Source organism: Apus apus, chromosome 10, assembly GCF_020740795.1.
Source record: "Apus apus isolate bApuApu2 chromosome 10, bApuApu2.pri.cur, whole genome shotgun sequence".
Classification (NCBI taxonomy): Eukaryota; Metazoa; Chordata; class Aves; order Apodiformes; family Apodidae; genus Apus; species Apus apus.
In genome coordinates this window covers 5,890,859-5,902,933 of record NC_067291.1, presented here as the reverse complement: position 1 = coordinate 5,902,933, position 12,075 = coordinate 5,890,859, and the positions used below count along the sequence as shown (strand labels likewise).

At 38.0% G+C, this 12,075-nt stretch overlaps 1 protein-coding gene across 1 annotated transcript in view; it reads right to left on the bottom strand.

The window, feature by feature from the left end:
• Nucleotides 1-12,075, bottom strand: part of TRPM1 (transient receptor potential cation channel subfamily M member 1) — a 90,643-nt gene that overhangs the window by 9,117 nt on the left and 69,451 nt on the right. Inside the window, exons 18-26 of the mRNA XM_051628527.1 lie at nucleotides 11,844-11,873; nucleotides 9,195-9,484; nucleotides 8,442-8,670; nucleotides 6,823-6,945; nucleotides 6,390-6,521; nucleotides 5,088-5,216; nucleotides 4,115-4,366; nucleotides 3,315-3,489; nucleotides 298-318 (exon numbers count right to left, since the gene is read on the bottom strand). Coding sequence (XP_051484487.1) covers nucleotides 298-318; nucleotides 3,315-3,489; nucleotides 4,115-4,366; nucleotides 5,088-5,216; nucleotides 6,390-6,521; nucleotides 6,823-6,945; nucleotides 8,442-8,670; nucleotides 9,195-9,484; nucleotides 11,844-11,873 — 1,381 coding nt within the window. The remainder of the gene's footprint in view (nucleotides 1-297; nucleotides 319-3,314; nucleotides 3,490-4,114; nucleotides 4,367-5,087; nucleotides 5,217-6,389; nucleotides 6,522-6,822; nucleotides 6,946-8,441; nucleotides 8,671-9,194; nucleotides 9,485-11,843; nucleotides 11,874-12,075) is intronic.

Sequence of the window (12,075 nt, the reverse complement as noted above, 5' to 3'; positions counted from 1 at the left end):
ATAAGAATGAGACAAAAATTGGTAGCCTCGATCAAACTAATATAAAATAATTGCCTGAAGTAATCCTAAGAATACACAGGTTGTCTTGGGGTAAGAGCTGTCTTGGAGGTGGGTAAATGCAGCAAGTTTGTTCTGTCTTTTAAATGCAGTACCAAATTAAACCATTACAGTAGGAAAACAAGATTCAGACCTGAATATCGGATGAGCCCTATAATTAAAATGTCATTTTCTAGTGAAGAAAAAGATGAATTAACATATTTAGCTAAATGAGGTAATGAGCTCTCCAGAAAGACTTACGATTAATTTCCATGGCATAGACTGAACAGTGTTCCAAAGGAATGATACAGAGAAGGAAGCAGGGAGAGAAAGAAAGAAAACGATAAAATAATATAGGAAAAAAACAACAACCAACTAAACAAAAAAGATGACTGAAAATACAGTTTTGCCACCAAGAAAAGATAAGCAACTCAAATGTCAGAATAGAGATTAGAGATATCCTTAGAAACAATGTCTTAGTTAAAAATGCATTCTGCAATTTCCTTTTCATGTTGTTTCCCCCAAGTATTATATATGGCAGTGAATTCATTATAATTATAAATCACAAAATGTTTCTGGCGGATGATCATTTAAATATAAATGCTATTTCAGGCAAGTAAACAAAACTGCGGGTCACCATGAACACAAAACAACTCAAACTTATCACACAAAATCATTCTTCTGGCTATTATGGAAACATTTCCACATTTCCTCTTTTTTTTTTTTTTTTTTTTCTTCCAAGAGCTTTGAGCCTGCCAGCTGTTCCTGTTGAATAGCTATGTTTCCATTAATAGTTATGATACTGATGTTACTACAGCATACAATATCAATAAAGCCCACTTTGACTACCAGTCTGGATACTTGCTTTCCAACACCTCAACAGTGACTGTAAGAAAAAAAATCACACTATTGAAAGAAACTTAGCCAGGCTTCTCTGTTGTTGCTGTTGAGTATTAGGTGCCACTAATTTCTTGGTCATGGACATTTTCTAAAGAGAGTGAACCAAATAAGAGCATATTAGGTTGCATTAGTAAAAGTGTTACCTTCAAGTTAAGAGAGGTAACTATTCACCTCTACTCAGCTCTGGTGAAACCACATCTGGACTTGTGTGTCTAGTTCTGGGCTCCCCTATAGAAATCAGACACGAACATACTGGAAAGACTCCAGTACAGGGCCACAAATATTATTAAGGTGACTGGGGCATCTGACAAATGAGGCAAGGCTGAGGAAGCTGGGATAATTGAGCCTGGAGAAGAGAAGGTTCAGGGGAGATCTTACCAATGTTATAAATACCTGATGGTGGGTGAGAGGAAAGACAGAGTTAGACTCCTCTCAGTGGTACCCAGTGAATAGACAAGAGGCAGTGAGCAAGGATAGAAATATGGGAAATTCCACTGAAATGAGGTTGTCCACAGAGGTTACACGTCTTAATCCTTCAAGATATTGAAAACCTGACTGGAGAGTCCCTGAGCAACCTGCTCTCTTTTGCCCTGCACTGAGCAGGGGAGTTTGACTAGATGATGCCCAAAGGTGCTTTCCAAACCCAGCAATTCTGTGGTTTGTGATCTTCATCTGTCATCAGTGATGCTACTGACAAAATTCCAAATGCCTTCTTCAGATGGAAGATTTGATGGAATACTTGGAATACTTTTTCCATAAATTGTTTACACTCTTGGACGTTGGCAAAACTACCCATAAGCATGTAACACAGAGTCAGGTTAGATGGCCCATAGCAATCATTCCCCAGTGACTTCTGAGGTTGCTTTTGTGGTGTGTTTATAGAGAACCATGGAAAGATCAGTGAAAATTTCTTATTGAAAGCAAAATGATCTTCAGAAGTCAGTCCATATACTTCTAGATGTAAGAAATTTACAGAGTAACTGTAATGCAGTCTAGTTATACCAGGAGAACTCCTTGCACAGCCATTTTTGTTTCAATATTAAAACAACAACAAAGCTACACATTTTCAAGTTAGTTCTGTTTGAGCTACTGACACAGCAAAGCTTCCAACCTGGGAAGGTTAGTGGAGCAAGCAGCTGGACTGAACTTGTGTAACGGGAAAGCCCAAACTTTTTTCCCCAAAGTATTTCACAATTCTGAAGAAAAATTTCTAATTCAAAGGATGCTGAATGTATAACTGAGAAAGGACTGAAAGTATGAGAGAAGTCTGGGAGATCCTGAGCATATCCTGGCTCACCCCTGCACTGAAATTGTAATATTACATAATAACTGACTGGCCTGACGTTTTATCTGGCAGGAGCAATTTACTGGATCATAAGTTACATTAATGAGACAAGCAGTCGTAAAGAAAACAAAGATGATATGATCTTTGCAACAGTGTGCACTGCTCAGAAACAGACTAATGACATTTCATTCCTTTCTAAACAATTAAAGTATACTTCAATTAAATTTTGTCTAAAGGTTTCTCATGATCATTATAGTGTTTGACTGAACTTAGACCTCACAGCTTCTTCAGCCTTCAACTCTACTACCTTTCAATATATGCAAATGGTTGAAATAACATATACACCATGCTGAAATAACAGCTTGTATTATTTCAGATAAAGTGCAGACTATCTGATACACACTAGAGGAGGCCAGTTGCATGTTTCACTGTCCATACAAATTTCAAATATTAACTCAAAATTAGCAGAAACATGACAGTTCCCATCTCCTCTAAAATACCGACAGTAATTTTTTAGAACCATGCAGCTTTTATGTAAGGAAGGCTACTTCCACACTCAAAGGTAATCAAGCAGAGTTTTCATTTTTAATTTTAAATTTTGTTTTTCCACAGGATGACTCATGAAATGGAAGCATTTCTGGAAAGTAGATAGATGCATCAATGGAAGTAAAAATGTACCAGCTCATAGCCTGGGCTGTGAAGGATATATGTACTTTTATCTCCTGTGCAAGGTACTTATGTTTTCCTTCTTCTGTTGGAACTGACTATTAGTAAAACATTGGTTCTAAAGAATGTTTCAGAATGATCTCTGCTCATCCCTGCAAGTAAACAGAGCACTTATTACTGTTATACTCTTGGACAGGAGAGTATTCCAGACTATATCACTCTCAACTGAATTTCAATATAAGCTGAGAGACAGGACATGCAGGTGAGGAAATGAAAATTGCCCAGTCTCTGGAGTCCATCACAAGAAAACAACAACACAATCATAAAGACAAAACACTACTTCCAAATTAAAAACAGTAATTAATTTGGATCTGATCATCTGCCTCAGAAACAGGAAACAGACTCTTACTATGAATTCTACTCTTACGGTCTATCTGGTCTGCGAACACCTCTCCATAGATCATCCAGTAGGGCATATAGAAGATGTTGCGAGCCAGTCTCCAAGAAGGCTCCTCATCTGGGTGCAGGATAGCCTGGCGAGCTACTCCAAAACTCATCAGAACCACAAGCATGATGACCACAAAGTAAAGCATGTCAATCATCTGCACAGAGAGACCATACAGAGGCTCTTATCATCACCAGGTAGTACAGTAAGCACCAGTAGGTCTGTTTGTCAGCATGCATTAAAATACACCAGAAAGTACCACGAGAACAAACACATGCCCCTGGATAATTTCCTTGATATTATTCCTTAACTATGGCTCATAAATTAAGCATACATAAAAATGCAGTAAAAACAGTAATTTAAAGAAATACTAGATTTATGTTTAAAAAGATTTAAATGCTAAAATCTTTGCTATCCCTGTTCTCATTTGCATCAAGTGCACTATGCTTTCAGCAAAGGCCTCTTCTGTGGTTGCAATGAAATTCTATAATCGTTGCTGTATCATCTCCTGTGCACAAACTGATGGTTTTGTGGATGATCCATCACTGATACCACTTTGGGAGGCAAAACAAGTTAACAAGTTTCCACAGGCTGGAAAAAAAAAGATTCCCTCTCAAATCAAGCAGTTATTAGCAAGAGTGTTGAATCTCGTATCTGTGTGAAATGTACATGGCAATTTTTCAGTCCTACTCAGACGGAAAACCTCTTTTAAAAATCAGAACTTTAATTTAGTTTCCCATGAAGTTCCAAAATACATATTGTACAGCAATTTAGGCACTAACCATCTTTCCAATCATCATGACGTAAGGTCCCAGGTATTTGTTCACACCAAAGATATCTAGTACTCTAATGTACCAGAAGATGATATCTACGCAGTAAATCACTCTTCCATAACCCATGTAAGGCTGGTTCTGAAGGCGAAGAATTGCTCCTATCAAAAATACTGAAATAGCCACCAGGTCAGTAATATTCCAGTACTCTTGGAGCCAAACTTTCACTTTTTGGCTCAGCTTGCCAGGCTCTGACATCAGAATCTGAAAGAAAAACACCAAACCAATAAACAAACAAACAAACAAACAAACCCCAAAAAAGAACAAATAAATCATTAAGAAAAACTCCTTAGTTACATTTTTTAAATAATGGTCATGAAAAACAGACCCAATCTTGATACAATCATTAGGTGTCTGAGACCTCCTCCACTGCCAGAAAAATTTGTCTCAAGCAGCAATATTTTCTTTTCATAGAAACACAGAAAGGTTTGTGTTGGAAGGCACTCATAAAGATCATCTAGTCCAACTCCCCTGTCATGGGCCAACATGTCTTTCACTAGATCAGGTTGCTCAAAGCCCTGGTGAATCTAACCTTGAATACTTAGAGGGATGGGGCATCCACAACTCTAGGCAACCTGTGCCAGTGTCTCACCACCCTCATCATATAAACAGTAGTCCTTATATCCAATGGAAATCTACCTTCTTTCAATTTAAAACAGCAGGACATTTTTGCCTGACCTTTTTGCCCAATAAGAGAAGTTTTTGATGTATGAGGATGGGTAACAAATGCAACTCTCTCCAACAATGAGCATTTTGAGACTCTGTGGATATGAGAATCTTTTTCATGTATAGCTTCTCAACCCTTTGCACAAGTCTCTTATTATTAATTTAATTATTTTTAATTATTATTATCTCTCTCCATTGTTACCTCTAAGAGTGCGCTTCATTTTAATGATCATGAGATGGTGGTATGATCAGACTTTACCTCTCTTACTTTCTCTAAAGCTAATGTCACAATGTAGGAGATGACAATCCATTCCTGGATTGACGGCCACCGTTCCATCCGCACCAAGATGATATAATTAAATAGCATCAAATAACAGAGGTATGATATCTAAAAAGAAAAACAAAAGCAAATCCTTTATGGACTTTGAGTTATGAATCCCAGGATCCTTCACAGGCCATAGTCCATCACTTGAGATCACTTGCAAACACACAAAAATCAGTCTCCACTAATTTCCATTGGGAAGTTCTGGACTAGTAGTTTAAGTCAATAGAGCTCAGTTGTCTAGAAATACTGGTGTAAATGTCAAACTGGTGATGCCATGCTTCACAGCAGTCTTTGGAGACCAGCTAAAAGAAAGACTTCAGAGGTCTCAGAAGTCCAGAGTTATGAAACCAAAATGGATTCAATGACTTTGCAGAAAAAAAACAAAAAAAGGCTGTGAGCAGCACCTCCATGGAGAGGAAGGGGAAATAAAGAGCCACACTAGCACTTCCTTTTCTCCACCCTGTAATAATGTGGTTGACACCACGTATACAGAATATACACTTTATGTGAAGCCAGAAGCATACAGACTTCATATACTAGTTCTTACCTCTTCCTATACTTGTTACTTTAGCTCATCTGCATGAACAGGAGGTTTGCAGATATTTGGTTACTTTAAGTAGCCTCTAGTCTCAGGAGCAAGTGTTTGGTGTTTCTTCTTTGACATCTTGATGCATCCTTCTGTTTCTCACTGTAAATAAGTTTTTCCTTATACTTAAATGGAACTTCGTATGTACCAGGTTGTGCCTGTTGCCCCTTGTCCTGTCACTGGGAACTACTGAATCCATTCTCCTTGCACACACCCTTTAGATACTTATAGGCATTAATAAGGTCTCCCCTCAGCCTTTTCTTGTCCAGGCTAAACAGTCCCAGCTCTCTCAGTGTTTCCTCGTAAGAGAGATGCTCCAGTCTCCCGGTCATCTTCGTTGCCCTCCAATGGACTCTGCTCCTTGTCTCTCTTGAACTGGGAACTGCCTTGTGGGGCTTGCACTGATGATTACCCCAACAAGGCCTCCTTCAAAGTGTGCAGAAGCTTTAGAAGCTGACAGCATGAGCATCAACTTTTCATTCTGTTTCATCATCTATGCATTTTTCTCTGAAAAAAGGGAGTGCTCTACTCATCAGATTCCATGAAAGTCAGCACTATTTATTACTTGGTTATTATTTTTACACTGGAATCCTTTAAATTTCACAGCTGTGAGAAAAACAATCACTATAAGTTTAATTGTCATGACTTACTGTGTAGAACCAAAATTTGACAATAGGTGCATTATAGAATTCATAGATCTTTGTTCCAATTGGAAGGCTCTTTTGTTTTTTCTTTCCATTCTCTTCATCTCCTTTTCGAGAGCCTGTATCTGCATTTGCATCCTGGAAGACCAAAATTGCCAGTTCTCATCAATATACAGCAGTAAAAATATAGCCCCAGCCAACTGTTAACTACAGAGCGCTTCCTCTGAGCAACAGATCTCTTTTTAAAAATAAAAAGATACAAATTATGTAAATCTGTGCAACTACACAGATAATTTACATGCCCCAAGAATCCAGGCTACACATTCCCTGGTTTTTATCCTACAGAGATTTAAACCTGAGTGAGTTATAGCCTAATCAGAGAAGTTAGAAAACAGCACTCTTGAGATATAAGAACTTCCTATTAATCTCCAGTACTGACCACATTTTCCTCCTCCTTTTCTTTGCCTTCTTCATTTTCTTTTGACGTCTGGTAAGAATAATCATCGTAACTCCGATACTCTAGGAAAAGGATGGTGGGAGGGAAGAGAATCCCCATTATAACCTGTACAACAAAAGAGAATTCAGCTCAGATGGTAATATTTGTTTATATTAATAGATTTGATATCAAGGCAAATCACACAAACATTTTATTTTGTATAGTATTCAAAATACTCTGCTATTCTCAAATTACAAAAATAAGTAAGTGGCACTTTTGAAGCACTGGCAATAAGGTCCTGTATGAAAAGATGGCACCTGGAAGGCTTCACATCTCCATGAATACATTGCAATTAAGAATTTGTGCTCCAGAATTAAAGTTGTGCAGAGAAATTCCATGGAATGGACATAGTGGTGGTTGGTAGAGGGCTTCAGGTTTGTTAAAGGAGCTTATAGTCACTTTATACTTTTTACTACTATAATTAGTTTTAAGAGTGAAAATAACTTGTGAAAGATAAAAGAAGCTTTGCAGATGGCAGCAGGAGAGTTCTTTTACTAGAAAAGATTGCTGAGATACAGAAAGACCAGCATGAGTTGCTGAAATACAGAACAGGAGCAAAGAAAAGAACACAGGTAATGAAACTAGAACATTAGCAGGTGTATTAACCCTTTGGAGACAAAAAAGGAAATGGATAAACATTTAGAAAGCCCCAAGATGCAATTTGAAAGGCAGGACATTTGCCTGAAGATTTTAAACAGGTTTAAGAGGCAGACAAAGGAAAGTGGAAATAAATTGAGAATGACAGAGAGTGAAAAGTGTCTGTCAGCAAGCTTGGAAGTATGACCTGGGAAAATAAGCCTGGCACTTTGTCAGTAATGGGGGATTTAAGGGAATAAGGAAGTAAGACTGAAGGTGACACCATCACAATGGGCCTCCATATGGGTGACAGCAACTGCTGATATAACAAAGAAAGGACTGTATTACCCATGAAAACACACACTGCTCTGCTTCCTTAACATTGGCTTTCTCATGTTTGTCTTTTGCACTAACCTCCTCACATTACTTGTTTTTTTTGTAAATTCAACAATTAGGAAATAAAAAAATCTGTAAGACAGACTGTATCATCACATCACAGAAGAGGGAAATAAACCCCACATATTTTCACACACTACAATTGCACAACTTACACTGTTTTCAACACTGAGTCTTGACTCTGTGTCTTCTGGTACAATGTCTAGCAATCTAAGAAGCATGTGTCCATGTCTGATTCATTTTCTCTCAATTCCCATTGTGTGGACCCCTAATGGAGATCTTTTTGCTTGTACCCAACTAATTTTTAATCAAAAGTGTATGTTTTCAATGAACAGATCTCTTCATTTATTGAAAGCCACAACTTTGTTCTCAGATTCCCATCATGCTAAGTCTTTTATGGATCTCTATTTTACTATGTCAGAGGGTAATGTTCCTTAGACATTCTGAATTTGGAAACAAACAAAAGCTTTAAAACAAGCATGTTGTTAAAACACCTATAATTAGTAAGCCAATTTGTTCTATGCATACACTATGTATAATGTAGTGTTACAGGCATGTTGCTTTTGAAAACAACTGCAGAACAGAAATACCTTGAGGCCTGGGTTCTTCCTCATGCGCAGTCGCCCCATCCACATGTCTGTTAAGAGCATCTGGCTGCACGTGTGAGCAATGAAGTCCCTGTGTTTAGCTGCCACAGCCAATTTCAGGCAGGTAGAATTACTCCAGTTTTTCAGTTCATAGGTCAGTAGTTTCATGGCTACCTGCTCATCATGTTTATAGGACTGATCCAAGAGTTCAACAGCCAGCTGGCCAAAATCTCTAGAAAATGCAAGGTAAGTCCAGTGAAGTTTGATTTAGAAACCAACGTTTGCTTGCATTTCAGGTCTTAATTCTGTTCACAGGGGGTCATGTTTTTACTCATTCTTGTACAGTGACAAGAACAACTGGGACAGTCTACAGAAGTTCCAAACAAATTTTTAGTGACCACAGAGAATTAGCTTAGACTGATAACATCTTAAGTTTAGATATAGCATCAGATACCTCTTAATTTATATCAGTAAATCCTGAAAATAACTTTCTAATTTAAAAGCAGCTAATTTTACAGATAAAGAAGCTGAAGAAAGAATGTGTTCTGTCAGAAAAAATGCATCTTCTTGCTTGTGTTGCCTTTAGATTCTGAGACCACATTTTGGCTTGTTTACTGTTGATAAATAGGCTCCAAATGGCACTCTGTGAACCTACAGTCTAGAGATCAATTGTACTTTATTAAAAGTAAGACTTCGCAGTGGGTCAGACAACCCCCTGTATCAAATAGATACACGCTCCACTCTGCATCTACTAACTTTGAGTTGTTGTCAAGATCCTGAGAGATGTCGTCCACCAGCTCGCTCTCCGAAGACTCATGGGCCATAGACTTGTATAGTTTACAAGCCACAAGTGCCTTGGCCATGGTTTCCTCCCCTCGCTGCCAAAGGAAGAGGGCCATCTTCTGCCGTTTCATCAGCACAGCCCAAACCATCAGTTCATGAAAGGGATACTGAAACCGACTGACTTCTGGGTCATCCACATCAATATCAATCTCTTCCTCCTTTTTCTTCTTCTTCTTTTTCCCTTTGGTGGGAGGTTCATCATCCTGGGAAGAAAAGAAGAAAAATATGTTCCCATCAATTTTTAACAGTTAACCTGACAGCAGCACCATGCAGAGAACACGTATTGAGAGTAAGTATTAATAGTTAGTTTTAATTTGGTTTTGCTGTTTGCTACAATGAAAGCCAATAGCAATGAAACTATGAAGAACATGTGACAGAGCATGCACTGAGCTGGTGCACACAGCTCAATATTTTATTCAGAGAACTGCTCCTTGCATAAGTAATTACAAGTCACTATTCTTAGTTAAGTACAGTAGAACCCTATTGTACTGAAGGCATCACTTTACACTGCACTGTAAGTAGATCTCTACCGCATGTGTAATTGCACAAGCTGATTTGCAAGGAATTAATTGTTAATGAATTCCACTGCGATGTCAATGGAGCTTTAACAAACCTGAATTCACTATTAATGGGTTCCACTGCAATTTCTGATTTGTTATGTGTGCAGTTTTCAGACTGACAAGCATGGAGAGAGTGGTAACATGCAAATGGAAAAGACAGGCAAGATAGTGTCTGCACGAACAGCAAGATACTGAAGCAAGTCTTCACCTTGGAATAAGCAATCTCCTCTTATGTGTGCAGTGCAAACGGAAGGTATAACTATCCCATTTCTTAAAGGGATAGAGAGGATAGGCCATTACTACAGGAACCAACATGGAAGTAACTGAAGGGAAGTACTGACAATGAAGCAGGATCCTGAAGGAAGAAAAGCCATGATTGGGAAAATCAGAGTTTAAATAACGTATGACTGACATTGCATATACAGGGGTAAACCGAGTTCATCATTGTTGCAGACTGTGATTCCCATCTCAGAAGTGAATTGCAAGTAAAAGCAATTAACATGCGATAAAATTAGTTCCTGTTCAACAAGAACAGCATAATACACTGGTTTTTAACAAAATATGAACTCAAGTCCAAATTCAGGGTTCAGCCTCACACACCAGGTACACACAACTAGGTAAGCATTTTTAATCCAGCAGTTTTAAGAACTACAAGTGGTAACCTCTGTCTCTTATGGAAAAGTCAGGGGCCATTAATTGTATGTACGTGAAGAAAATGCTGAACATCTCTGAAGCACAGAACATCATATCTCAAATTGAGTACCAAAAATTAGGTCCTCCTCACATGAGGAAAATCAAAAACCAACCCCTGGGTAAGAAAGACAAAGTGCTAAGGAGTCTGAACTTCCTGTTTTAGAGCTTTTAACACTGGAAATGAAAAAAACCCAAACACTTGAGTTGCATCAATTTATTGACCACTTCAGCAAAAGAAATCTAAGCATTTCTTTTCACTTGTTCTTTCTCTTGGAAGAAAAGAGTGGGCTACACCCACTGTCAAGTGGAGAGAACACTTTAGTTCATGCCAAATAAAATACCTCTCACTGAAAGAAACAGCAAAATAAAAATGTGATTTTGCAGTTGCACTAAGCAACCTACATGTGGTCAACACCAACTAAAAAGGGCTACACCTGTGAGAGGCTGAGCTTTTGAATGTGAGCAATTAGAAAGCTGATCGGAGAGATTAAACACTGGACTTTCTCTGTAGAGTAGAAAGCTGCTTATCTGTGTAGTGAAATGGAGGCTTTTGTGTCTGGGTATAGCTGACATCAAATGTAACACCTATACTGTGTTCAAATACTTTCATGGCATGAAGAAGAGCATCCTTCATAAAGAAATGTACCTTGCCTCTCTGTGTAAAAGCTTTCCTGGTCTTTATTAGTCAAAACCAAAAGTGATTGCCTTCAAAAGAGAGAGGGTTTTTAGGCATCATCCCAGACCTGATTCTGATCCATTCAAAATTTCTGCAGCAACACAAGTAATTGAGGCAGGAGTTGGACCCAAAATTCTGGATATTTTCATCATTTACAAAGCATGGCAATACAATCACAGTAGCAAGGATGCTTTATAGTGGAGGAGTGGGGGACAGCATTTAACATGTCAGACCACATGTTCTCTCAGTGACAAAATCACATTTGTGCATAAATTGTTACTTCACAGTTAAAGAGGATTTGACCATAAGTAGCATTGCTGGATCACGTTCCCTTTTCAGTATCACTGATGTTCACATCTGAATGATGAAATCCACAGTAAGTTCCAACATGGCATGTATTATTACATAATAGTGCTCCAAACTGCCTGAAGATTACGGAGCAAAGCTTTAAGCAGCTCTCAAGATCCTACCCGTAAAAAAATATTCAGAAGTATTTAATAGGCTGTTTGCAAAATGGAAGATCTTGTCTAGTTGAAATTTACTTTAATCCATAGTAACAGTGAAAAAGCTAACAAAGAACTGTACCACGAAATATTCTGATAAAAACAGTATTTTATAATAAATCCAACTTACCTCCATCCCTAGTAGTTTAAGAGCTTTTGGCTGAATATTAAAAATAGAAAAGACAATTGGTTAGTTAGGAGGGAAAATTCAAAGACCAAACAATACCAAGGTAAAATGCATTTTCATTTACAAATCTACAGTATTTATGACTAAGCTTGCTATTCTAAATAATTATACCAAAAATGGCACAATTAATTAACCTCCCTCTTAACTGTATTTGCAGGAAGGCAGTGGATTAGAA